Source organism: Sturnira hondurensis, unplaced genomic scaffold (assembly GCF_014824575.4).
Source record: "Sturnira hondurensis isolate 20B ecotype Veracruz unplaced genomic scaffold, ASM1482457v3 Scaffold0007865, whole genome shotgun sequence".
Taxonomy (NCBI): domain Eukaryota; kingdom Metazoa; phylum Chordata; class Mammalia; order Chiroptera; family Phyllostomidae; genus Sturnira; species Sturnira hondurensis.
In genome coordinates this window covers 11,934,753-11,962,094 of record NW_028080496.1, presented here as the reverse complement: position 1 = coordinate 11,962,094, position 27,342 = coordinate 11,934,753, and the positions used below count along the sequence as shown (strand labels likewise).

The 27,342-nt window shown below is 49.7% G+C and overlaps 2 protein-coding genes and 1 non-coding gene across 6 annotated transcripts in view; 2 read left to right on the top strand and 1 right to left on the bottom strand.

Moving 5' to 3' along the window:
• The window catches only part of MTMR10 (myotubularin related protein 10), a 36,199-nt gene extending 30,440 nt beyond the window's left edge, over positions 1-5,759 (top strand). Inside the window, exons 13-16 of the mRNA XM_037053791.1 lie at positions 598-767; positions 1,975-2,145; positions 3,343-3,525; positions 4,104-5,759. Coding sequence (XP_036909686.1) covers positions 598-767; positions 1,975-2,145; positions 3,343-3,525; positions 4,104-4,700 — 1,121 coding nt within the window. The 3' untranslated portion in view covers positions 4,701-5,759. The remainder of the gene's footprint in view (positions 1-597; positions 768-1,974; positions 2,146-3,342; positions 3,526-4,103) is intronic.
• On the top strand, positions 1,103-1,227 carry LOC118992096 (small nucleolar RNA SNORA77). Its single transcript, XR_005067545.1, has one exon. It is a non-coding gene; the product is annotated as a small nucleolar RNA SNORA77 (small nucleolar RNA).
• Positions 5,760-8,366: 2,607 nt separating the features above from the next.
• Positions 8,367-25,381, bottom strand: FAN1 (FANCD2 and FANCI associated nuclease 1). Of its 4 annotated transcripts, none has more exons than XM_037053784.1 (14): positions 25,189-25,381; positions 23,207-24,604; positions 19,919-20,059; positions 19,046-19,247; positions 18,347-18,580; positions 16,734-16,865; positions 15,713-15,821; positions 14,677-14,796; positions 11,703-11,867; positions 11,116-11,266; positions 10,598-10,701; positions 9,955-10,149; positions 9,303-9,431; positions 8,367-8,610 (listed from the first exon to the last, which is right to left on the bottom strand). In XM_037053784.1, exons 2-14 carry the CDS (start codon positions 24,453-24,455, stop codon positions 8,473-8,475), a joined length of 3,069 nt encoding a protein of 1,022 aa, XP_036909679.1. In that variant the 5' UTR covers positions 24,456-24,604; positions 25,189-25,381; the 3' UTR covers positions 8,367-8,472. The 4 variants fall into 4 exon arrangements, with proteins under 4 accessions (XP_036909679.1, XP_036909677.1, XP_036909678.1 ...); XM_037053782.1 differs by lacking the exon at positions 25,189-25,381 and adding an exon at positions 25,024-25,169; XM_037053783.1 differs by lacking the exon at positions 25,189-25,381 and adding an exon at positions 25,037-25,169.
• Positions 25,382-27,342: the final 1,961 nt, after the last annotated feature.

Below are 27,342 nucleotides of genomic sequence, written 5' to 3'. Positions count from 1 at the left end.
CCTGGGATTGTCAGGTGTTAAGCCAGCTTTGCATTCCTCAGATAAATTCTCACATTCCTGGGGTGCTTTGGTTTGCTAATATATTGTTGGTGACTTTTACATCGAAGCCTAAGGGATATTGGACAGTAGTTTCCTTCTATTTGCTTGGCTGGCTTTGAGATCCGGTTGTGACTGACCTCATTGGAAAGGGCACCAGCTGTCAGAGATGGCGGGGAGCCGTTCGCCACCTTTTTGGGCGATGGTGGACAGTCCCATCCCTCTCATTCACCACGCGGAGTTGTCAGGAGGAGGACTACCTAGTGTTTCGTGTCCTTGGCAGAACAGGCAGAAGGGACTCATGGAAGAGCCCCACCCCCCACCATGGAGATGTGACACCGTGAGGGACATGCTGCCCTTGTCTGGAAAATGTTCCCATGTAAAAGGCCATCGCCCACTGGACACAAGTTTAGCTGATGTAAAAGTCCAGGATTTCAGAGTTGTTGGTTTTCTCCCGGCGATTATTCTGAAGGCACAGGACGCTGAATCGTCCACTCTACCTTCCTTCCCTTGTGGCCTTTCTCGATGTGGTCCTCAATTCTCTTTCCATTTTATTGACAGAGGAGGAGGGAAGAGACTTGAGCTGCGTTGTCGCTTCTCTCGTTCAAGTGATGCTGGACCCCCACTTCAGGACAATTCCCGGGTTCCAGAGTCTGATACAGAAGGAGTGGGTCATGGCCGGGTATCAGTTCCTGGACAGGTGCAACCACTTGAAGAGATCAGAGAAGGAGGTAACACAGCTCAGTGCCAACTGCTGGTCTGAGGGTGTGCAGAGACGCGCCTTCTGGAAGGAGACGGGGCTTTTTAAATGCTGCCTTTAGCACAGCGTCGTGTCTTAGCCCAGGCCCGAGTCCAGGGGACCAGCACACTGGTGAAGACTGTTGTAGCTCTGTGGGTGAAACTAAAGAATCGTCTGTTGATTTCTCTAAGTTGAAAAGTACTAGAATAAATGCATTAATTCTTTTGCAAAGCAAATAACGAGCGCATTAGATATTTTGAAAAATCCTTTTTGGACTCTCCCACATTCTTATAGTGGGGCACCTGTGTGAAGGACGGAGCATTCACTGCAGACTCACTCTGCACCCAGCTGCATTTCCCGGCGGGTGCTTTTTTCGTCTGCCACAGAACCTTCCAGGCTGCTGTGGCCACCTGGACCTATCCAGGGTGATGCAGCTGCCTGGGGACATGGTGTGAAAAAGAATGGGGTATTTGGAGGGACGTTCTTGGAGCAGCTGGAGTTAGTGGCAGCCTCGGATCCCTAGTTACACTGCGAGCAGCCTGGCAAGGACCTTGTCACCAGGGTTGTTCAGAGAGCAGGCACAGTGCGTGGCCTGTGGCATCTTGCACTTCGTGACAAATGCTAGGACTCCTCAGGATGCACTGGGCTGGTCACAGTAGCTGTTGTCAGCTGTTGTATGTGGGTATGCGGCTGGGACCCCGCGGCTAGTGGTGCCAGCTGTTTGCTGGAACTCGGGGAAGTTCCTGGAAGCTGAGGCTGCAAAGTCACCCAGAAGCTAATCCCAGAAGTTGTTTCTTGGTTTTGGGTGGTCTTTTTATGTCTAAAGAACTGTTTCCAGGCAAGGCCTACACATATTTCACTGTCCCTGTTCATACAGTGACAAACTGTTTTTGTCAGACAGTTTGTCAGACTGTCAGAAGGTCTGTCAGTTTGTCTGACAAACCTTCACCTTATATTTCACCTTCAACTCAGCCCGCTTCTCAGGCAGGTGAGGGTTGTGATGTTTATCATGTCAGACACTCTTTGTGGGTTTGACAGAAGCTGTGTTTATTCTCACATCCTTAGCTCAGCGCAGGGCCAGACGCTTCAGCTTGGGCCTTCTGTTAGTAATTTCTTCCCTGCATCAGTGATGAGTTTGGAAGGAGAGGTGTGGGGGGAGGGATGCGTCGAGTGACCCCGTGTCTGTCCGTGCTCCCCAGTCTCCGTTGTTCCTGCTGTTCCTGGACGCCACGTGGCAGCTGCTGCAGCAGCACCCGGCTGCCTTCGAGTTCTCAGAGACCTACCTGGCCGTGCTGGGCGACAGCACCCGCATCTCGCTGTTCGGCACCTTCCTGTTCAACTCTCCGCACCAGCGGGTGAAGCAGAGCACAGTAAGCGACATTGTGCCAGTGGCTGCTTTGTTTTTACGACTTTAATGAGATGGAGTTGAAGGACAGCTCACCGTGTGTCTTAAGTACAGTGGGACCTCAGTTCTTGAGCTTAATTTGCTGTGGGATGCTATTCTAGAAGCGATTTAAGATGGGAGATGTTTGAGAACCGAGGTTTGACTGTATATACTCTGGAACGATTTTAACTACCACTTCAAGCTGTAATGAATGAATTTCGTGAATGAATTACAGATATAATCTAGGAGCTTCATTTTTATGAGTATTTTATGTATTTTCTCTGCTGTAAGTTGCTTTAACCACTGTAAATACCATGCTTTTATATTTATATTTTTATACGTAGGCTGCCCCGTGGGTAATCAGAGGTGCTGGGTCACTAGGATCGAAGCTGCACTAGCAGGATTCTGTTTCTGGGAGAGCTGTGTGCAGAAGCAGTTTCAGAGGTGGCACGTGGGCCCGGTGCTAGACTGACAGTGAGGTGGTTGGTTGCGTGTCACCCACAGCGTGGTGCTGCCTGGCTCTTCTCAGCTGGGAAGACTGGGTCAGTAGGTCAGCAGGTCACCAAGCTGCATGAGCCAGAGCAGGGGCGGAGGTGGGCTCCTATGAGCAAGGGCCCAGGGTCTTCATGGTCTTAGCCAAATATGAGGGACATGGGGAGTGGGTTCCTTCTTCTTGCTCCTGGGCTCTGGTCCAGACTCTGAGGTCACTGGGTAGTTGGCAAGTGTCTCTGCACTAGGACAGGAGGTGTGAGGTGGATGGCAGCAGTTCCACTGAAAGGTGGTTTTGCAGCTTTGCTTACCAAGTTCTGTACCTCACAGGTAATTGCATAAATGTGTGGTCACATGCTTCACAAGGAAGATGCCGCAGTTGTCAAATAACTTGCACATTTGTGATGTCATGTTTATGAGTTCTTGTAATAGCATCCTCATGGCCAGAGGGTCCAGTCTCCTTCTGTCTTCAGGAGGAGTGCGCTTGCTCACACGGGCTGAGAAGTCCTCGGGCCCGAGGTGCCAAGGGTGCCTCTTCTCGGGAAGGAAAGTGTGCTGCTCCGTGAGCTGGGGCTGCTGTAGTTCTGAAAACTTAACTTGTGTGACAACAGATGGCTCATCCAAAACCAGGAATTCACATGAGAATCTTTACTTTGGCATCTTTTCACAAAGGTTCAACGTTTTTATTTTGCAGGAATTTGCCATAAGCAAAAATATCCAGTTAGGTGATGAAAAGGGTTTAAAGTTCCCCTCGGTTTGGGACTGGTCTCTTCAGTTCACAGCGAAGGATCGCACGCTCTTCCACAACCCCCTATACGTCGGAAGGAGCATGCCCCGAGTGCAGAACGGCTCGGTGAAGCCCTTCAAACGGACCAAGGTAAATGACCACCTGGTACACACCGGAACATCTTGTTCAGAACACAGAGTATTGAAGGGGAAGCCCCTTCTGCTGACGACGCTGCCAGTGCAGGTGTTGAGGATCCCGTACTCTGTAAAGGACTTAACCATTCTCTGCTTTTCCTTCTTGGCGGCTGAGGCCCGTGAAGCCCTGGGCAGTGTTGAGAGAGGATCACAGCTGTGAGCTTGGAGGCCCCTTTCCTGAAATCCATTCACTCTGCCCATTGTTCCTTCTAGAATCGGCCAGCGTAGATTTTTTTCTAATCAGAAATCTTAGAAATCTGCACTTAAGCCAGTTGATGAATGAATAGGATATATTGCCTCCCACCACCATGCAAGCTGTGGGGTCAAGGCCTGGGAAAACTAAACTTCAGTGGAGGAGGGTTGGAATAAGCATTACAAGGACAGGAACACAGTGTTCTTTCAGGCTGAAATTCCCCAGTTTTGCATAACTCCGAGTTTGTACTTTACACTGCACCTTTGCCTTCTTTCTGTAAAGGGCCAGAAAGACAGTAATGCTTTCCAGGACAGTAATGCTCACCTCTCTCTCCTGTGCAGAAAAACTACAGCTCCACCCTGAGAGGAGTGCCAGCCTCCTTCAAGAATGGGATCCTCAGTGACCAAGAGTCCCTTCCACGGAGGAACTCATTAATATTGAAAGTAAAGCCAGACCCTCTGCCGCAGGCCGACGGCCAGGACGGCGGTATGGAGCAGTTCTTCCGCGAGTGGTTTTCCAAACCGGCCGACCTGCACGGCGTTCTTCTGCCGCACGTGTCTGGGATGCACATAAAGCTGTGGAAACTGTGCTACTTCCGCTGGGTCCCCGAGGCCCAGATCAGCCATGGGGGCTTCATCACCGCCTTCCACAAGCTCTCGCTGCTGGCCGACGAAGTGGACGTGCTCAGCAGGACGCTGCGGCAGCACCGGGCTGGCCCCCTGGAGGCCTGCTACGCGGAGCTGGACCAGAGCAGGATGTACTTCCGGGCCAGCGGCCCCCACGACACCTCGGGGACGCCAGAGTTTCTCTCCTCCTCCTTTCCCTTCTCCCCAGTTGGCAATCTGTGCAGACGAAGCATTTCAGGAACGCCATTAAGCAAATTTTTAAGTGGGGCCAAAATATGGTTATCTACTGAGACACTAGCGAATGAAGACTGAAACGGTGTTTTCTGACTCTTGAGGAGCTGGATGCTTTTTTCCTCTGAATTAGAGTTGCTCACCCAGGCATTTGAAGCTCTAATAAGTTTATATGTAAGAACAACCATTGAAATTTGCACTAATGTTTAAAGACATGTTCAGTTATGCTTCCTTCTCTCTTTAGAAGATAGGCGTGGACTTTGGTTTTGATGTCCTTTCCCTGTCACTGTAGGTCTGGCTCATTCTGAGGCGATGTGCAGGCAGACGCGCCCACATCTTGTTACTGTGATCAAACTCACCGGGATCTGTCTGCACCCCTTGTTCCTGCTGCCTTCAGAAGGTTCCCTGATCCTCAGGCTAGTGACCCAGAGAAGCCCCTGTCAGGAGCGCTGAGCAGTCAGGGCTGGGCATGTTTCTGAGGGGCACGGATAAACCCCCACAGGCATTAGGAGGCATCTGTGCATCTTTCTGGTCCCCTTCTGTCATCTCTGATTGGACCCGCCTGAGGGGGCAGTGTCCAATGCTGTCACTTATTTCTGACCACTTTTTCTGGGACCATAAATCACTGTGTCTTAAAATCTTGAGTTTGCTTTCTCAACTTCTTAGGACTAACTCTCAAATGATGTGCACTGTTAACTTGAAAAGCATTTGCTGTAGATAGTATAGTTAAACTTAGAAGTGCCTTTGACATTAATAGCAAAGTAAGAGAAACACAGTAAAATACAATTTGTTTTTAAAATTAGGGAGTTAACCCCCCCCACACACATACTGAAAACAGGCTGTTCTCACTGAGTTCATACCAGTAGCCAGGAATGCCCAAGGCCACATTTGCACCCCCACCCCGGGAGTCTGCGAGAGCACAGCAGGCCTGCGGGTGGTGGGCTGCCCAGACTTCGGGGGGCCATCTGCAGTGAGCCCACCCTCTTGAGGAGGGCTTTCTCCTCAGTATTTTCCGTGCAGCTGGCTGTCATTGGCCCGTTCCCTGGGAAACAACCAATGAGGCCACAAGTCCGGTCACCTTCCCTGAAGTCCTCCTCCCAGAGGGCATCCTCAGAGTTTAAGAGGAGAGAACCAGAGAAAGAAAAACACACACTCAGCCGTGGCTGGTGTGGCTCACTGGATTGAGCACCAGCCTGCGAACCAAGGAGTTGCCAGTTCGATTCCCAGTCAGGGCACACGCCCATGTTGTGGGCCAGGCCAGGTCCCTGGTGGGGGGTGCATGAGACGCAACCATACACTGATGTTGCTGTCCTTCTCTTCCTCCCTTTTTCTAGGGATGAATAAATAAAATCTTTAAAAAACAAACTAACAAAAAAATGCCCTCCCAAAGCCCCATCATTTTAATAGCAAGAGACCTCTGTCACCCCCACCCCCACCCCTGATATTGATACAGCAATATCAAGAGGAGACTGAGCAGCAGAGGGGGGAGTCTTCTTGGTCAGGAACACCCTCGTTTTCCAGTCATGTGCAAGCGCCAAAGCTGGGGCATCGGGGCGTAACCTATGACACGAGCGTGCAGCACCACCCCCAGCATCCCTCGCACCCTGTTTTAAAGGACGAGTGTTTTCACATTGTACTTACCTAGTTTCTTAAACTGCCATCCTGAACTTAAAGAAAATTTTATAGTAGTGTCTAGTTAGCTATTTGCCTAAAACAAGTGTTTTACCTGCCTTTGGGATGAATAACTGTTTCTTTTTTAATTATTTGCCTTATAAGTTGTTTGGTGGTGTCTCTGGACTTAAAGGGTCAGAGTCCTATGCAGCACCTTGGAGAACTCATCTGGCGTAGAAACTCAGTGTTTCTCCCACGCGTCGCTGAGAACGTAAGGGCTCTTTCCAGCTGTCACGGATAGCATCATTGCCATCGAACATTTCAGAGTCCTTTTCGGAGTCCTGTCCCAGTCCTCCCAAAACACCGTAGCCAGTTTCCCACCTCTGAGCCTGTGCTGTTCATTCTTCTCCCCATTTCATCAGCTGCTGCTTTACTACAAATCGTTCTAAGTTCATTACTTTTGGAGAGAATTGAGCATTGTTTTCTCTATGATTTTCCTCCATTCACACATTTATTGCAACTCCTTAGGTAACTTTTTTGATTTACAAGTTTAAAAACAATTAGGTACTATGAATAATGTTTTCAGATAGAAATTGTGCGTATTTTTGTATGGTAATCAAATGTAAAATGTTATTTCCGTGTTATTTTGTGGGCGGTTCTATCGTGATTACTGTGCTGCAGTGTACTGTGCACAGTATGAAAAACAGCTTCCACAGCCTCAGTCCCGGCCGCCGCCGCCTCAGAGCTGCCTGGCGCCCCCTGGAGCTCCCAGGACGTGGGGTCACTGCGCTGCCCAAGAGCGAGCCCCCCACTCGGTCCCAGAGTCCCATGAGGGAAGCTGGGCCCTGTGGGTGCCAGACAGCTGGGACTTCTAGTACTGAGCTTAAAGATGTACTGTTGTGTCTTACTGTTGTTTTATAATGGAAACCAACTTTAAAACCAAAAATGTCTAACTTTATTTAAGAGAAGTATATTAATTTGTGCTAACAGAGGGTGAAAACCATTCAGCACATCCTCCAGCCGAGTCGGCTTGCTGTAGCAGTAACCTCAAGTAGTTAAACTTGACTTTGAGAGACAACTAACACCTTCGTGCCTAAAACTGACTGACTTGAGTTACAAAGGAGGAGGAGCAGGAAGAAAGGTGGTGTTGTTCAGCAGTTATCAATGTGAAGGAAATTCTGCCTGTTCAATAAAGTCTGTCGTTGGTCGGAGTCGTTCTCAGCGTGCCGTCATCTGCGGGAACAGAGTGATTCGAGGAGTGGGGGCTTTTCCTTCCAGCTGCCTGGGGGGGTCCCCTCAGTGCTGCCAGATGCTCTGGGGGTCCACTCCCAGCTGCCAGATGCTCTGGGGGTCCCCTCAGTGCTGCCAGATGCTCTGGGGGTCCACTCCCAGCTGCCAGATGCTCTGGCATCTAAAACAGGAGTGATCCCTGACCTTTTTAGCCTCACTTCAGAACCAGCTGGAGTTGTGGCCACACAGGTGTTCATGCACCGTGGCCTAACTTGTCATTCCACTTAATCAACTAAAAGGCTGCGAGTGACACTTCCCCAGAGTCCCAGAGTTGGTCTGTGGGAGGGAGCCTGGGGCCCCGGGCCGACTCCCGGGCTCACCATTCCGGTGAACTGCCTTGCCTGCCTTACGCCTTCCCCAGCTCGGGGCTTCCACCTGCGGGACAGCAGCCCTCTGTTAGTGGTTTGGTCCACACAGAACATCACCCCTAATCTAGTCATTGGGATGTTCCCAAGAAGGATGAAAAGGGACACGTGCTTTTGATAAAGATTACTCATTCCTTTGGGGACGACAGGCCTGAGTAATAAGAGCAGGCATTGACGGATGCAATAAGTAACTATGAGAATTTGCTTTTTGATTCCCAAAGAAAAAAGAATTTTAACTGCTCGTGCCCTTCTTGGAAAGTGATCAAATGAGACAGGTTAACAGCTGGGTGAAGTAGAGGAGGAAAACTTAGAATCTGTTCCCATGCACTGTGTGCGACTTGGATAAAAGCTGTGCACTGTCTCGTCTGTTGGGGGTTTTCAGCTGATTTGGTAAGTCTCCTGTCCTGAAACGGCCACCCAAGCTTTCACCTTTTTACAAAGTTCATTACCTGCTGTGTGGAATCAAGGCATATTATATTCAGGCCAATATCAAGTTTACTCTCAGATTTATTGCCACCAGTAACAAAGTCAAAATGAAACGAGACATAATTACACTTAAGTTTTTGGAAACCCTGGATCCACAGCTCTCAGCCAAGGCCTTTGCTCCTGGCCCCCACGGCAACCACGTGGCAGACTTCGACGTCAGCCCCCAGCTTCTGCAGCTCAGCCAGCCAGAGCATCTGCTTCTGGGAAAGGCGGTCACTGGGGCCCTTAACTTCCACCAGCTGGAAGGGCAGTTGTAAAATTGTCAGTATCTTACAGAAACAGAACAGCAAGTAAGCTAGTTTTCGCTACAATTACTTAAATGGTTCATTGTATTGTACTATGTTGCTGTCAACAAAACTTATGCTCTTAAAAAGACACTATTAAGAAAATGAAAAAACAAGCCACAGACTGGGATGCAATACATCTGATAAAGGGCTTACAATACCCAGAATTGTTTTTCTGTCTCAAAACTCAGTGATGAGGAAACAACTCACCTGTGATGGGCGCAGCGGATGCCAGGGAGACGTCTGGCCTGCCACGTGGGAGGTGCTCACTCTTGGGAGCTTCAGAAATAACGCCCAGTCCTCCTGGGCCCCTGGTGTGTAAGCTCTACACCAAGCCTCCCTTGAGTGTGGGCTGTACCCGGTGACCTGCTTCTAACAGCAGGACACAGCGAGGGTGATGGCACGTCACTTCCAAGATCAGGTTAGAGGGGACAGACTACCATCTTGCTCACATGAGCTGCCCCGTGGAAGGCAGGCCCACGCAAGGAATGAGGCCTCACCAGCCACTGCAGAACCCTGATCTTCACTTCAGTAGTTCTCTAGGGATTCAATCTCCCCAACAACCATGCAAGAATTGGCTAGAGGGGGACCCGGGATGAAGTTGCCGGTCAAATTACAAATAGGACTTTCCATTCCCCTGGACTGACCTTGAAGCGATGATTTTGGGAGTTCCACACCACCAGGTCGGGCAGGCCCCCTCGGCAGTGCCGGAAGTCCGTAGCCAGGCGCCGGCACACGCCGCTCAGGATGGGGCCGCCCAAGCAGGAAACCAGGTCCTGAACACAGAAACATGGGTGACCAGCCACTCCCTGGTAGCCCTGAAATACTCCTAGTGGTCATGAGACAGGAAGGGTACAGAGGAGTCTAACAGACGTGGGTCGGAGGACGCCAGGTGTGGTTTTGCTGCCTGCACTGGGACTCCAGAGCTGCTGGCTAAAATTGGCCCCCAGCTCCGCGAAGTCAGTTTTCCTTTGCCAGTTACCTCCCTTCTGCCAGCCAGGAAAACCCTGTGAGCAGGCAAGGAAGCGATTTGGAATACTATGGCGCCGACTTACAGAGGCTTCAGCCACAGGGACAAGGACAGGAACAACATCCCCACTGCCAGGGGCCATAGGGCAGACGATGGGAAGCTGCCCACCAAGGGGGAGGAAGCACGGCAGACTGGTATGCCTTGACATGTCCCCATGGACAGCTGGCATCTGGGCTGGGACACTGTCACATGCCTACATGCACACGCCCAGATTCACGCCTACGTGTACTTGCACATCCCTGTGCGTGTGTCTGGCGTGCAATTTTCACCTGAGCTTGCTGAAGAGAAGCAAAGCGATCCCAGCTGACTATGGAAGCTGCTCTGCCTTCCTGGGCCCGCCACACGTCCGCCACCCAGGCTCGCAGGTGCTCGGCGGGGGCGCCGTGGATCTGCTGCAGCCTGGCCTCGATGGCCGGCCCCCGGCTGGCGTAGAAGCCATCTGTGTGCAAGTCCAGCGGGAACGCCTGGCGAGAACCGAGCCAGCAGAGACTAGTCAGCACAGCCAGCCTGTCTGGTTGAACTGGCACATTCTTTTTCTCAAGGGGTGTATAAAAAATGTCTAACGTAAAAGCAATTTATTACACTGGTTCTTAGAGTAATCATGTGGAAGGAGTTTTTAAGGGAATCGATGGAACTCTTAGCAGGCACATGTGGCAGGTGGCACCTGTGACAGCACCTGGCACACACCGGGACCCTGGCAGGTGCTCAAAAAAGGCTGAAGCTGCAGATACGCTAACGTTTCAAATGGATTGTTCGAGGTCAATTCACCTTCAAGTCTCAAACTTCAAATGAGCACCATGACAAAAAGGCTGTACCAGTAGGTTTCGGGGGCGGGGGTGCGCAGACACATGGCCCAGGTGGGCATGGGTGACGACAGATGCACACCCAAGAGCCCGGAGCTCGGCTGGCTACCTGGTAGGCATTTCTAAAGACGTCCGGAATCCCGTCCATGAAGATGACGTCCCACAGGAGGAGACCGAACAAAGTGCTGAAGGTGGACCCTTCCCCATGGATCCCTGCAGGCAGGCCACACACACAAGAAAAATCAGGCTTTTCCTTCTGGTCAGACACCGCCACCACAGCCCACCTACCCAATTCGAAGGAAATCTCAGAGCGACTGGGGGTTCGAATGCCACATTCATGTCATTCCTAGCTCATTTGTCACTATGAGGTGGCTTATGTACAGAAACAGCCTGGGAGCAAAACCCACGTCACTGGCTTCTAATGTCCCCCCAGCACCACTCCTCACAGGTGAAGACGGGCCAAACAGGGGAAGACGGCCTCTAATAACCAGAGTCAGTCTCCTTCTCTTTCCCACCCTCCCTGGTCAGCAGCGTCTTCCACTGGGGACAGGATGGGATGGGTGGACGACAGCTGACAGATGCCCCGGGGTGACTGGGAGGCCCGGAGGTGTGCTGCATGCTAGTTACCTTGGTCGAAGCCGCTGCGTCTGTAATAGGCCAGCGCCAGCTCCTCCACCGAGCACAGCACGGTGGTGGGGGTGGCGAGCCCTCCGGCTTCCATCACAAACACGGACTTGCCCATCCCGTGCTGAGGACACAGCCGGCCCGTGATGGTCACCTGAGGTGGTGACAGGAGAGCGCCCATGAACCGACTTCGGTGTCCTGAGGGGACACACTGTCCTACACACCGCAAAGCCACCCATTCTTAGCAGAGCTCAAGGCACCTGCCAGGAGGTGCCCAGGTCACTGCCCTGGCCCCGGGGAACACGTAGACCCCCCGAGCTGTTCTCCACGCACCCTGACTGAGAAGGTGGAACTGGCAAAGGCTGTGAGCTTCTGACCTGGGACTTTTCCAGAAAGTCTCTCCACCCAGGCCCTGTGCAAACCTGGCAGCCAGCCCGGCCCAAGTCGGGGACTGGGGTGAAGACAGCGCACAATGGCCAAGCCGCGGTCCAAAGTGCGTGTCTGTTTTCTAAGTCTCAAAGAAGAGACGCACACTCCAAACCATCCTGGGCTGCCCCCACTCAGGACAGAACCCGAGAGACACGACTCACGTGTTTCACATCGTGCACTGCGATTTCTGGCAGCCGACGGAAGAGGTGCCGGTACTTCTGACAGCTCGGGGACTCTCTCAGGCGCACGGCCCTCTGATACAAGGAAAGGCGGTGCCCCGTCCTCACCTCAGGATCCGCCAGCCCTGCGGTGATGCACTTGATAGCCTAGCAAGGAACGCAGTCCCACGTCAGGATCCAGAGAGCCCCTGGCCGCAGCCAGTGAGTTCATGCGACAGGAAACCCCACTGTTTGTTAGCTACTGAGTTTCTCTAATTAGCACTGAGCCAAACAGCCCTTGCAGAGATGAAGAATATTCCTTAGATGTCACTGTGATACTCTGAAGGCAGAGCAGGTGAGTCACACTGCTCCCTGACTACAGGTGTTTGGAACACCTGAGGACGGGCTCCTGACCCGACCTCCGGGTTACATTTCAGCTGCCACACCCTCATGGAGACCCAGCAAGTCCAGGACACCCTGGATCGTGGGTCAGAGGAGACAGGAGAGACATACATGGCTCAGTGGTTCTTGGGGCATCACCTGGGAGCTCTGAAAGAGACAGGTATCGCCACCCCTGAGCCACAGAGGGAGCACCTCCAGGGCAGGGCCCAGGCATGTGACCACTTAGGGGCTCCCAGGTGAGTCTCTCATGCAGAGCTGTCCAGGCTTCTCACTCGTAGGGAGCAGCTTAGGTTTACAAGAGCTAAATGCATTTCCTAAGGTTATTCAGACTTGGACTAATAAACCACTGAAAAGCACCCGCGAGGATGACGGCCATCAGACAACGGGAAGCAGTGAGTGCTGGGGAAAAAGGGGCAGAACTGGAGCCCTTATGCACTGCTGGTAGAGATGTAAAAACAATTCAAATGCTGTGGCAAAATGCTGGGGGCTTCCTCAAAAAGCTGAACGTGGAACCACCCTAGGACTCAGCCATTCCACTCGGGGTATTTTCAAACGGATACTCGCACCCCTGTGTCTTTAGCAGTGTTATTCACAATCGCCACAAGGCGGGAACAACCCAAGTGTCTGTTGACAGCTAGAGAAAGGTGATCGGTAACATGGAATATTACTCAACCTCAAAGAGGAAGGAAGTTCTGGCACATGCTACCACAGGGAGGAACCTTGAGGACACTGTGCCCGGTGAAATAGGGTGGTGACCAAAGGACAAATGCTGTATGAGTCCATTGATGTGAAATATCTAGAACAGGCCAATTGACAGGAACAGAGATTAGACCAGAGGTCACGAGGGGCTGGGGGTCGGGAGTAGGGAGTGACGGCTTGATGCGTGCAGGGTTTAGGTTGGGAGGGATGAAAACAAGAAATGGAGATGATGCTGTTGCAACATTGAGTGTAAGGCCACCGAACTGGACACCTAGAGACTGCTCCAATGGCAGGCTTTATTGATGTGATGTATATTTTACCATAAAATATAAAGTGTAAAAAAAAAAAAGAAAACACCTGAAAAATCCATGAAGCATTAGGCCATCAGGAGTGGAATGGTCAAAAGGAATCGAGAAGAGACACCGGCAGGAGCCAGGGCCAGTGGCGGACTGGCTGCAGGCAGGGGACAGCCAGGCCACCCACCTTGGCCTGGCCAGTGGGCACCAACAGGTTCCAGCGATGATGTAAAGAACGCCAGGAGTGGTAAGGAAATGATGAAGACAGTGAGGGTGGCCAGGAAGAGCTTTGGAAATCGGCTAAAAGGAACTGAGTTTCCACCCATCTCCCACGTAAGCTTCATGGCTCACCTCCCTCTGGGATATAAGTACACGCTCCCATTAGCAGAGTGGGGGGTTGGGGGGTGAGGCAGTGAGGGAAAGCTGTCCACTTTTTTGAACCTCTATGTCAATGAAAGGAAGAAACAACCTACACACAGCCTCTCTGAACATCTGCCTGTGGGCTGGCAGGTGCCCTCTGTTGCTATTTCAGCCACTTGGCCACTGCGAGGGACCCCACCCTCCTCCAAGGCAGAGGGCGGCTTCCCTGGCCCAACCTCCTACGGCTCACAAGGCACCTCTTCAGTGGAGGGCGGTGAAAACAGCCCATCATTTTTCCATACCCAGGGTCAATGTTTCCACCCCCGCATCCCCCTGACTCAAGTAATTAGCTCCTGGGAAAAACAAAAGCCCTCAGAAGCCTTCCGTGCGAGGCGAAGGCGAGGCCAGCACGAGGACGGGTGGGAGGACTGGGTGGCCACACACAAAGGGCCACTGTTGCCACCGGGATCGGCTGCCACCGCCTGCAGAGGCCCCATGCTGCTGGCCCCAGCGTGTCCCTGACAGAGAAGGTGGCCTGTGCGACAGCCAAGCGCACTAGCTCGCAGAGGGACAGAACCTCTCATAAAGTACCTGCAATAACCCATCTTTCTCAGCCTTACACCTAGAGGCCCCGTGCAACAAATGAACAAAACCTCCATCTCCAAAACTGAAGCACCTCTCTGGGAAGCACCTGCTGCGGGTGCAGCTGTCAGCTCTCCTGGTCCCCCCTCCCCCCCATCCAGGGTTAATTCCTGAATCCCAACACAGGTCCCGCTGCCAACCCTGCTCCCACACCAGTGAGGACAGGACAAAAGTCTCCTGACTTCACTGTTGTGCTCGTGTAAGTGCCCTTGTTATTTCTTTTCTTTTTAATGTTTATTGGTTTTAAAGAAACAGAGAGACAGAGAAACATTGATGTGAGAAACATCAATTGGTTGCCTCCTATACGCGCCCCGACTAGATTGAACTTGCAACCCAGGCATGTGCCCTGACTGGGATTCGAACCCCAAGCTTTTGGTGTACGGGACAACAGTCCAACTACCCAGCCTAGAGCGTGACCTTGTTATGTCTTTTAGGGAAAACACGGACAAAAGGAGGTTAAACAATGAATGTCCTAGTTACATTTAGGTGTTTAAGATAGTAGCACTCTGCCACACTTTTCCAGTTTATGAAAAATGTAAACAGCACGGCTCAGGCGTGCGTAGTGACCAAGTACCGACCGGTTTGAGGCGTTTCAAGTGCTGGTGCAGGTTGAGAGCCAGTCGATCCCACCAGCGCCCTCTGCTGTCGGGACAGTAGGTCTTCTGAGACAGGAGGTCCTCAAGCTCCTTGACTGCTTCCTGTCACAACAACAAAGGAAGCCCATCAGACTCACACACGCCAGAAAAGCTAGTGAGACTGGCAACGTCTGTTCACAAAGCTCAGCTTCCCGTTCTGCAGTCAGGCCACGGACATCACCTGGACGGGCCTAAGCTCCCCGAGGTGTCCCTGTGGGTGCCCTGCCAACTACAAACAGTGCACGGCATTCCTGCAGATAAGTCACCGACACAGGGCCACATGGGATCAAGTTCCAGGCAGCTGAGCTCCACTCGCTCCCGGGAGCCCTGCAGGTCCCAGGGCCAGCACTGTGAGAAATTTGGGGCAGGCAGGACACCTTCACAGGGGCGCTTTCTGGGGCGCTTTAAATTTGCACAAATCATTCAGTCATTCTTAATCTCCTGTTGTTCGTGGGTGTCTGTACAACATTTGACCCCCCTAGGAAAAATGCACAAACCCTATGTGCATGTAATTGCAGGGGTCCACAGAGCCCCCAGCTTTGGCATACCCTCTGTAAAAACAACCATTTTCCAAAACAGAACATCAAACCTAAGAGAGGTCACCTTGCGCAATCTCACAGAGTTCAGTGCAAAAAAGGATATGATGAATTTCAGCTTTGTGATTATAAATTATCTCCAGATAGTCCATGTCAGCTGTGAAGGGGACACAGAGCTTGTGGGAGACCTACCCAGGGCCACCTGGCACTCAGGAGGGGCGCAGCTGTGGGGACCGTGACTGAGGCTCCGTGCGGGGGCCGTGTCCGTGACCCTCAGGCCAACTCCCAGAACAGCGGGCCGCCCGGCCACGGCCCTGCTGACCCCGCAGACAGCGGGCCGCCCACTTTAAGTGTCCGTGGAAATGTCGACAGCCGGGTGGGCTCCCTTCCCCAGCTCGCCGCTGAACTGTCCCTAAAAGTGGGGCGGAAGTCTGTGTTCTCACCTCGTACATGTGAAGCCGCTGCAGGATTTCGACGGCCCGAGAGAGGATTCTTGTGTAAATCCACCCAACAGTAAAGCAGCGCAGAAAGAGCGGTAAATTCTCGTGGTGCCTGAAATGAACGCGGAAGCATCCGTGATTTAGAATGTGGTGTATTGCGAGATAATCCTGAGCGGTGACAAAGCAGACAGAGTGCCTATCTTTTTAAAAATTTATTATTAAAATTTTTTTATTGTTGACACTATTACAGATGTCCCCTTTGCCCACCGCTACCCAGTCCCTGCCCCCCTTTCCCCTGGCCATCCCCACACTGTTGTCTGTGTCCATGGTCATGCACATATGTTCTTTGGCCAACCCTTCCCCTGCTTCCATCCAGCCCCCCTCAAGCCCCCTCTCCTCTGACAGCTGTCCATCTCTTCCCTATGTCCAGGCCTCTGGTTCTACTTTGTTTGTTTATTATTTCTGCATGAACCTGAACTCCTAAATGTTCTTCTGGAAGACATATTTCACAGTACAGCCTCATTTTTCTCATTCCTGTGTAACAATAAAGGAAACATTTCTCAAATATGGAATTCATTTAACATCAAACCAGAGAAAGGAAGGCGCAGGCCCCGTGTCCTTGAACTCTGGAAGTAAGTGTTCCATTCCATTTCCCTTTTCAGGATAATACCTGTCTTTGAATTCCCATTGACAGAGCACGTCTGGCACGCTCCCCACAACGTCTGCCCATGGCTGGGTTCCCCCCACGTTAAAGTAAGTATCAGTTCAGCGATACTCAGGGGAGCCAGCACGCCCAGACGGCCAGTGACGGCCAGCCCACTGCTGGCTTCCCGAATGTCTATGGCACAGGGACCTGAGTTACAGAAAGTCCCCCTCAAACATACAGACACCACCTTCCCTTCCAGACAGCCGTGCGACTGCGCGGAGCAACCCGGGGCGTCAATGCCACTGCTGGCCTGACCGCAGGACCAAAGGAGCAAGTTCTCCATGAAGAAAACTACCTACCCCCCACCCCCAGTCTCACCTCAGGGAAGGGTGGTTTTTCAGTTGGCTCCAGTCCCTCTTGGCGCACTGAGAGAGCTCGTGCGCTTCCTTCCACTTCCCACTGGCCATGGCGGCGGCGATGTCACTCAGCGTGTGGGCAGCGGCTGCGTACCTGGAGGGATGAGTGTCCTCAGGTCAGTCAAGTCGAACTTCACATACATATTCGGGCCCTTTGAGTTTTAATTATTTTTTACTATTTACAGCATACCGTATTTTGCCGTGTATGAGGTGCTCCATGTATAAAGCATACCCCACACTTTTGTGCGCATTATATACGGGATGATCATACCCGTTCTGATCCCCGTAGTCTGTCGTCATCATACTCACATCTACTGTGAATCCTTATTTTTCCCTCAAAAAATTTGGACAAAAATAGTGCGCATTATACACGGCAAAATACAGTGCCCACTTTCTACAAAAAATATGGTTTATTTTTTTCTCCCTAGCCCCACCCCCAACTTTTGAACTTGGTGACTCCATGGTCCTGTCAGTCACTGAATCAAAAGGTAATCTTTAGCTATAGCAGTAATAATGGCAATTATCATACTAAGACTTAAGAAGCTATCCCCAGAGGCCAGGCCCCAAGCTCTTTACAGGTACCAACACGCATATGTAGGAATATACTATTATTCTCCCCATTTTTCGGGTGAGGAAACTGAGTCAGAGCAGTTTCACAGTTCAATAGTATAGAGGCTGGAACTTGGCTTCTGAGCAGAGTCTCACAAAAGAGAAAGGTATAGAGTCACTAAAAATCAAAAGGTAAAAAGACACACAGCAACTAAAAACAGGGTGAAAGGAAATATTAGAAGATTCAGCAAAAAACATTCCTCCTAAGGCAAAATGGGTTAAAAATCAGCTTATATTGACATTGCTTTGATTCAGTAATTTCAGTAATTTCTTTTGAATGAATATACCAGACAATATTTCAACGACTTTCCTAAAATCAAATAGAATCAAGTTCAGTTCACTGGAGTCATAAACCTTAGAAGTGACTCAGAAGTAATATTTCAGGGCATCCAAATTTATTTTTCTTCAAAAAGGTGTATTTTTAGGAAATGCAATTTTTTTACCCTATAATACCCATACCGTTTTTATCAAAACCTGCTTTTGCCAGGCAAGCCAAACATCCACTAAATCCATGTATCAGAATAGGTGAAAATTTCCAACCTAACACATCCACGGGTCTGGTATAAGCACAGAAGCTTGTATTAGCGTTATCTGAAGCGTCATTACTAGGAAAACATTGATCTTCAGTCTCGCTCGTGCAGACAACATATTCACAAGGCAGGTTTGTGCAAATGTCTCCATTTCCAAGGCTGCTCCCTGCCAAAGCTACTTGGGAACATAAACCAGGAGAAATGTTTGTAGCTCTGACCCAGAACTCACTGGTTTTTGAAAGGTGTAACTGAGCACATTTCTACATTCTCCTGAGAGTCTCAGAACTGTGGGGCAGAAAGATACACAAGCAAACAAACAAATAAACAAAAAACCCTTTTGACTAGGAACTTAAGTTTCTACTGTGGCTGGGGAAAAAAAGCATTTTACGTAAGATTAAGAATACGCAGCTCTGGCTGCAAGCGCACGCGATCTGACCTGATGAGGTCCTCTCGGTCCTGGAAGATTCGGGTCTCCCGATGGACGGTGTACTGAGGGAAGGCCACGCGGCCCAGGTTGACCAGCAGCACGGTGGAGAGCTGGCCCTGCCCCCCGCAGGAAGCCTCCTCCTCCTCCAGGGAGTCGGTCAGAGAGAAAAGCAGCAGGACCCGGGAGAAGACGGCCCGGGGACCTCTACACAGCCTCAGCGAGGGTCCTGCCGAGGCCTTGGCTCTGAGAAACAGACCGTGGAGAAATCACTTTCCAGTTTTAATCATCGGGGGATCAGATTCGACAAATTATTTTCAGCAGAAGTTGCATATGAAGACAGACCCATTATACTTCCATGCAGAATTAACAAAAACAAGAATTTGGGTAGTTTCCTTTGAATCCTGCAAGAATACTAGTTCAAACTGCATTTTTCTTGAATAATAAGATACTAGAATTGACCAAAGGCCTATCGCCTGCATTCTCTCGCCTCCCACTTCCCCTCAGTCCTAGAAATCAATATGGAATCACAAGAATTGTGAATAATAAAACAAGAATGAATCCAGGCTACCAGAAGGAAGACTCCTCAGCCTCCTCCATCTAATTGCAAATGAAACAGGCAATTACATCTCTAAAGCAGGACCTATCTATTATATGTGAAGATACACTATCAGTATTTTAAATGTTTTCACTGTAATGAGCCAACAAAACCTTTTCAGAATCACTGCCCCGACTCCAGGCGGCTTCTTGCCCCAAGTGCAGATGGACGGCTGTCTGGCCAGTTCAAGCAGAGCGTCCACCAGCTGCTGCTTCTGGGCACCGGGGTTCGCCAAGTGGAAGGTCTTTGCCAGCGTTTTCAGTTCAGGAGCAGAAAGTAGTTCAAGCACTTCAGGGAGTTCTTGCAACTCAGATTCTGAAATGGGTTTGAAAGAAATCGTTTTTAAAAATGCTAGCAAATTTTTCAGCCACAGAGGAGCCTGGCTTAGGCTCGACTGGCTTGTTTCAGTCTGAACCATCGGCAACTTGAACCCAAGATGTCCACCTGTCATCTTCCTTATCCTCGTGTTTCCAATGCAATATTGTGCTCGGTGAGGGAGGCAGGCACTTGGTGCTTCTGATAAGACACCAAGGTTACCTGCTGTTCGCACAGGCTTCAATCAACTAAACAATTCCCGAGGCAATCTCCTTAGAAACTCAAAGCTGGGCGCTGCCTGGGGGGTAGGTGAAGTTTTTAGAGGTGAGGTTAGCATCAACAGACCAGCTCTATCCTATCATAAAATGAGGAATCTGAACGAGAGGCTGAGGAGGTTCTGGCTGGCTGGAGACAGTGGAGGAGGGCAAAGTGGTACCTTCGGTGGCACACCCCCACATACCTGTCCCTACGTGGCTCGCTGGGCCTAACCATGTGATGGACAAGAAGACAAAAGCAGACACTCTTTCATGATTCTAGTTTAATAAAAACCACACAATTACTGTTTATCAGGCACCAACCAGGAAATGGCACCACACTGATTTCCCTGTCATTCTGCACAAAGTTCATTCCTTGTGTCCTGTTTTCATTCTGTTTCCCCCGACGAATCATACCTGTGTCCAGAAAGCCAGCTCGCTGCAGCTCTCTAACCACGGGGGTCAAGTCAGGGGCGATCTCTTCGTATTCCAATTTACTCAACTTAATCCAGCTGAACTTACGTTGGAAAAGTCTTACATATAACTTCTGACCACTGTCTGCAATCAGGTTAAGAGAAACAGGAAAAATGTTATTTTTTTTCTCCAAAGCAACATACAAACATCATTTACTTTTTAAAACAGATAAAATAAACTCTTACACACACACACACACACACACACACACACACACACACACATATATATATATATATATATATATATATGCTTCCTCAACTTATGTTCCAAGAAAATCTTTGCTTCCTGTGGAAGCTGTATTTTATTTGAAATAGAAAGTCCCATGCTGGCTGGTATGGCTCAGTGGATTGAGCACCTACCTGTGAACCAAAGGGTCACCAGTTCGATTCCCAGTCAGGGCACATGCCTGGGTTGCAGGCCAGGTCCCCGGTAGGGGGTGCATGAGAGGCAACCACACATTGATGTTTCTCTCCCTCTCTTTCTCCCTCCTTTCCCCTCTGTCTAAAAATAAATGAATAAATTTTTTAAAAGTCCCCACGGGGATGTCTCCTTGTCATATGTGCTTATCTCCAAAGGACAGGAAGATCCCCAGGATGGACAGTTCTGCCACTTGTGAATTGTACGAATGTCATTCTACCTTACTGAGACCTCATTTTCTCTTCTAGAAGGAGGGGCTGGTGGAAAGCAATAACCCCACCTTCCCAAAGTTGGTGGAAAGATTAGACAAGATGATGTAGTCCATGACTGGTCTAGAAACCATTTAAAAAGGTCCAATGCTGGTAATGATTATTGATTGTTTTGATTATTGATCATTTTAGGACTTCTAAGCATCACACTGCCCATTTTCTAGCCACTATTTCTACTCGCTCAGAGAAGCCCTACCTGGGTTTGCAGGGATCTTGTTCTCTGCTTTCAGTCTAACAGGCATCGTTCCACTTGTGGTTGAAAGTAATTTCAACCGAAAGAATTTTCAGAAATTCATGCCCTGGATGGTGTAGCTCAGTGGATTGAGCGCAGGCCTGTGACCCAGAGGATCGCAGTTCAATTCTCAGTCAGGGCACATGCCTGGGTTGTGGGCCAGTTCCCAGTGGCGAACACACGCGAGGCAACCATACATTGATGTTTCTCTCCCTCTCTCCTTCCCTTCCCCTCTAAAGATAAATAAATAAAATCTTTAAAAAAAAAGAATTTTCAGTAATTCATTAGCTTTGCCTGGCTGGGCAGCTAGCTCAGTTGGTTAGAGTATTGTCCTGATATACCATGGCTGTGGGTTTGATCCTCAGTCACGGCGCATATGAGAATTAACTACTGAATACATCAGTAAGTGGAACAACAAATCAGTCTTTCTCTCTCTGTCTAAAATCAATAAATTTTTTAAAAATGCTAGCTTTGGTAGGGTAGCCTCTCTGTGATCCCAGCCAAGCTACTTAACCTGTTTGGTCTCAGTTTCCCTGTTACCCAGATTACCATGGAATTTCTGTCAACTCTAACATAATAAAATTATATTTTTAAAATGTTCAACATTTTTTTTCTCTAAAGTGGCCAAAGCCATTCGCAGTAGCTGCTTTCCCACACGGATGGCAAATGAGTCACCACGGAGAGCAACACACAAAGTTGTGCAGAACTTGCACTGGGGAACCTGGTCCTAGTCCTCAGTCACAGGGAAGCACAGAGCACCAGCTACTCAAGCAAGGCTTTGCACAAACGCGACCAGCACCCAACCCAAGATGCGACTGCTCTGGATAGAACAGTCCATGTGGCATCACGTCCATGGTCTGCTGAGAACAGCACAAGTAGAGAAGGAAGCTCGGTGGATCCTGTGTCCAGTGTGGCTCACATGGTAAAAATATATGGAATTCCACCCTGGCTGGGGGGCTCGGTTGGAGCATCTTCCCGTGCACCAAAAGGCTGCGGGTTCGATCCCCAGTTGGGGTGCATATGGGAGGCAACCAATTGATGTCTCTGTCTCACATCGATGTTTCTCTCTCCTTTCCTCTCTGAAATCAATGAACATATTTTTTTAAAGGATTATGTTGATAATGACTGCATTCTTTTTTTAAGATTTTATTTGTTTATCCTTAGAGAGGAAAGGAAGGAGAGAAGGAGAGAAATATCCATGTATGGTTACCTCTCGTGAGTCCCCTGCTGGGAACTGGCCTGCAACCCAGGCATGTGCCCTGACTGGGAATCGAACGGCGATCATGTGGTTTGCAGGCCCGCGCTCAATCCGCTGAGCTACACCAGCCAGGGCTCAATGAACATATTTTTTAAAGCTTTTTTTAAATATAAGGAATTCCAAAATAATTCCACTGTGTGAATTTAAAGCAAAAACCTTTCATTTAAACATTAGTAGTAATGTGTAACAATTTTGAAAATGTACTGAGGAGTCAGCCCCGGCTCCCCATTTCCCAAGGTCAGTGTGTCCTCCCAGCAAGCTTTTCCTGCCTCGGGAGGGACCCAGTTCCATCACGCCATGGTGGCCCTTTGGATAAGCAGTGCAGCTGTCACAAGGGCGGCTTTTGTTCCGAACCTGCTCCTCTGGCCCAGAGCCCCCACTGGCTGCCAAGGAACCCAAGCACAGACTAATATTTTTCAATGGACCAATTTAGCTTGTAAGTTTCCACTTCCTCCACACCCAGACTTTAAAAGGCAGAGTCCGGGAACCTAAAATATTGTTGGGGGTGAAATAAGCCTCAACACACCTTGGTGTGTTTTTTCCTGTATTTTCTTTGGCCTTCACTTTTGAGGAAAAGCTGTGCAAAAACCAGACCTAACTATAACCCGGATGACAGGCTTAAAATGTAAAGTATGTTTTTGTAAGTTGCACTATATATATTTTTTAATCTAGAAAAGGTTGTACAATTACCATTCACATCAATAGGTAAAACAAAACCAATTTCACCGAAGACTGATAGAAACAAGAGTGAAGTTCCCGCTGCATCTCATTAATGTTATAATGAAAAGATGTTGATTTAAACAACATTGTTTGAGAACCTGCTATGGACATTATAGAGGCACGATATTGCAGGCGCAGTACCTCGTCTCTTTTCCATACACATCCTTCCCCAGGGGAACCTCCTGCAAGGCTGATTCCTGCAAGGAGTCCCCGATGATTCTCAAAACCACACTGACTCCTTGTGGCCACCAGGTTATTACCCATCACATTACCGCTCGAATCAGGACAGCAAATGCAAAGCCAAAAGTTGCAAGCAAAGAGGCTTAAGATACCTGATAACTGGTAAAATTTAGTCACAATTTCCATGTCGTGATCGTCAAAGAGCATCCTATCATCTTCATTCTCAAGTACGGCTCCCAGCACCACAAGGAAACTCCGAAGGTAGTAAGGATGGCTCAAGGGTGTTGGAACTGTTTGACCAGGACCGTCACAGCTTGATCCCTGCTCCAAGGGAGCTCCGCAAGTGACTCCATTCATTAAGCCACTGTCACCTTGCAGAGGGCTTTGGGGGATGTCACTCCCCTTAGAAGCATCATGTGCAGAACCACGAGACTGTGCCTCCCGATCTGACACCTGTGTTTCAGCGTCTGAAGCCACAGTCATTGTGACTTCAACATCTGCCTCGCATTTTTCAGCACCTTCACCCTGTACTTGACTCTTTCTCTCCCACTTGGCCAGACCGGCCTCTGAAGCTGACTGTAGTTTACTCCCCAGAGTTAATTCTGGTGCTGACACCATAGGAGCATTATCTGAGAAAGCAGGAGTGAGGAGGGTTGATGTCCCACCTTCCTGTGTAGACTTTTGCTTTGCTGCTTCTACTAACTTAGCACCTTCTACAGTATTTTCAGTGTTTTGTTCCGTAAGAGAATCACAGGTAAATAGGTTTTCCTTTTGAGAACTGTTCTCCAGCATCTGATCCTCATCCCCTGTCTCTGAACAGTTAACCGTCCTAACCCCCGTGGCTGAGGAACTCTGTGGAGTATGACTGGCAAACCCCTCATTCTTCTCTATTGATCTTTTTGCCTTTATGTATCTTCTGGATAATTTAGATGACAGGCTTCCCAAAGGAATGACTTTGACATTACGTGGACTCTGCTCATCTTGATTTTTACATGCCTCATCATTGCTACTTTTAAAGTAGGGACTCGTCTGCTTTTTCACGCCTGGTTTTGCTGAATCACTTTGGTCAAGGGTTAAATTTACCTTTAATGGTGATGACTTCTGTGGTGTTACATCATCTATGGCAGTATTGGTTAAATCTACAGAGAACACACTGGAATCCGCTAAGCTACCATGCCCAGGGTCAGCTGGAGTGACATCACCGGGGTCAGCACACATTTCATCAAGGTGCCGGTTCAATTCATACCTTGGCACCATTTTACTACAAATGGGACAGGCAAGTTTGGCAGGTGGTACATTGTTAAAAAACAAAACAATAGACTTAGATTCATTTTTCTTAGTTCTGCTACTTGACAAACTCCGACGGGGTCTTTTATTGGAAGGCGATTTCCCTTCTGGCATTGTGAATGTTAGGAATGCTGGATGCTTCAAGTAACAAAATAAAGGATGTCACTGGGGAAAGAGCAATGGTTTGCTTTTACTTCCCTGCCTTGAACAAAAAGTGGGCTTCTATTGGATCTCATGTTATTCGTTTCGTCGCTTTCTTCTTTCTGCCAAAGAGAACACATGCGGATGAACAATGTTTTATACATTCAAAACAGGGTGAAAGAAAGCTCTAAGCTTGCACTGGCAGCATCTCTTGCTTAAGGAAAAACCCCGGGCTGGGGACGGGGGACCAGGGACCAAGGCTCCACGTGCAACCTCAGTGTGACCCCAGCTTTAAAATGACAGCCTTGGACTTGGCAGGGATCATCGCTAAGAACTCGCTTTAAGATCTAGAATTACCCGTTCTTAAAAAGGGACAATTTGGCTACTCCAGGCCCTTTTTAAAGACCACTGCATCGGTAACCATTTCCGGGAGAGAGGGGGCCCCAGGGCGATCCCCCCGGGTCGTCCCCACTGCAGCTGCGGCCACCGAACTGGGTCGCGGAGGGAGCCGGGCCACTCCCTTGGGGCTGCGGCCACGCACCTGCGGTGCACACCTGGGGCTCTGCTACGGCGCACGCACCATTCACCCTGCAGCCACCTCCCTTCTGGGCCCGACCGCCTCGCGCAGCCCGTCCCCCGTCTTCCCGGCTCCGCCCCGTCCACCGCACAGCCCGCGACCCCGACCCTGCGGCCCCGCGCCTCTCACCCGCGTTGGCGCGCCAGGCATGCCCAGTCGATCTCCGCGACTCAGCTCGCACAGGCTCGTCCAGAAGAGAACCGAGTAATCGATCTCCGCGCCCCACTACGCTGAAGGCGTCCTTCCGCCCATCGCAGCCGCTCCTGCATGGCGTCACACCTGGAGGAGGTGACCGCAGGTGCTCCTTGGCACGTGCATTCGGCCCGCGCGAAGGTAGCTTGTTGGGTGAGCGGTCGCGGCAAAGTGACGTGGCCTCCCGGGAGAAGATACAGGTATGGGCTCTACCCCACCAGTCCTGCTGGCCAGCTTCCCAAGGGAGGTCCTGTTTGCGCCTTGACACAATAGATGTAAATAACCTGGAGAGCAAAAGGGATACTAAAACGGAGTCAAGTGCAACAGTCCCCTTATTCCCCGGGATACAACCCAGGACCCCAGATTTCCAGCAGATGCCGGAAACCACATGTAGTAGTGAACCCTGTGTAATGTTTTTTCGTGTAAATACATATCTGATTTTAATTTAGAGATTAATAATAACGAATAATAGAACGATAAGAATATACAGTAATAAGAGTTGTGTGATGTGGTCTCTCTTTGATAACCGAGACAGCTCCTAATTGACTTACCGGCCGGAGCGTCTACTGAGCGGATAGCTCTACAAAGGCATGGTTCACGAAGTGGCAAGGCTGAGCAGGACCTGGTGAAATTTTGTCAAGTTACACAGAATGGCAGGCAATTAAAAAACTTATTATATCTGGAACTTTCCATAACGTTTTTGAAGTGTGCTTGACCACCAGTAACTAAAATGGTGGAAAATGAAACCGCGGATAAAGAGGACTCCTGTAATTGGGGAGTGGCCATGAGTTTGGGGTATTTATCACATTTGTTTTTAATATAGTTTAATAGTGAAGTTACTGTCAGGATGGGTGGGGTAGGACAAAACGTCGGCTGAACTACAACCCCAGAAAAGGGAAAAGACTGCTGACCTCAAACCTGAGAGCCGAAAGGGCGGGCTTTGCCAAAGTGGATATCCGCATAGCAACCTGAGCCGGAGGAGAACCACCAATGATATATTGCCGCTTTGTTCAAAGGGGACCAATCCCCAGCTCCCACGAAGAGAGCCAAAGTAAAACCCCACCACATTCCCTGCTTAGGCGCGACTTCCCCAGCCCCACTCTGTAGACTGGAGAACCTTGCCTGGGTGCACAAACCCCAATAAAGCTCTATACTGCCTAACTTTGTGGTTGATTGGCATTTCTTCCTTGGCAGAGCCTAAGAAAACCTTTCAGTTATATGATTTATAATAATGGCTATGTTTAACTGAAAGTTTTAACTAAAATTAACTAAAAGTATTAAACTTGGTCAGCTCTTGGGCACTGAGACCAGAGCTTCCATTATCCTCAAGAATGACCAGGTGAGCTTCCTGAGTACAGGGGACCTGGGCTTATCATCCTTTGTCACTGACTGCAACAGGGGCCAGCACTGTGTAACTACTTCATAAATGTGTGTTGAACGGATGTGTGAATAAATGAACAAACCAAAGAGAAAAGAGACATGAAGAGGGAATTCATCAACACAATATGCACTGAATGCCTCCCTCAAGTTCAGGGATGTCCTTGGTGCCAACAATGTGGCAGTGCACAGAGGAATGGGGGTGAGGTGGGGTAGAGGAAAAGCCCCCAAATTACATCATGTAGAGAATTAAAAGATGAAGACTTGGAAGAGAAATAAACCCAAGGTGGGGCAGGGATGCAGGTTACAATTTGAAAGTGTGGGAAGGAGAAAGGCCCTCACTGTGAAGGTGACATCAGAGCAGACCTGGAGGTAAGGCAGTGAGTAGTTGAAAGGACATTGTAGGACGAAGAAACAGCAGCAGGGATCGGGGCAGGAGGCAGGATCGTGTGCCTGAGGCAGGAGCTTACAGGGCAAGTCTAAGAAAACCGAGGCCAGGAAAAGTCTGCCCCTTGCAAAGCTTGTGGGGGGTGTCCAGCCTGTGGCCCACATGAGGCCCAGGATGGCTGTGAAGGCGGCCCAACACAAAATCATAAATCTACTTAAACCATCAAGATTTTTGTGATTACCTGTCATAATGCACTTAATGTGTGGCCCAAGACAACTCTTCTTCCAGTGTGGTCCAGAGACGCCAAACGGTTGGACAGCCCTGGA

Bases quoted from the DNA above. Each gene is read 5' to 3' on its own strand.
- FAN1 (XM_037053784.1), bottom strand. From the start codon at position 24,455: ATGCCAGAAGGGAAATCGCCTTCCAATAAAAGACCCCGTCGGAGTTTG. The intron at 15,822-16,733 runs GTGAGACTGGGG...CGTTCATTTCAG, and splicing joins AAAAACCACCCTTCCCTGAG to GCACCACGAGAATTTACCGC. The intron at 10,702-11,115 runs GTAACTAGCATG...GCCTGCCTGCAG, and splicing joins ACGCAGCGGCTTCGACCAAG to GGATCCATGGGGAAGGGTCC.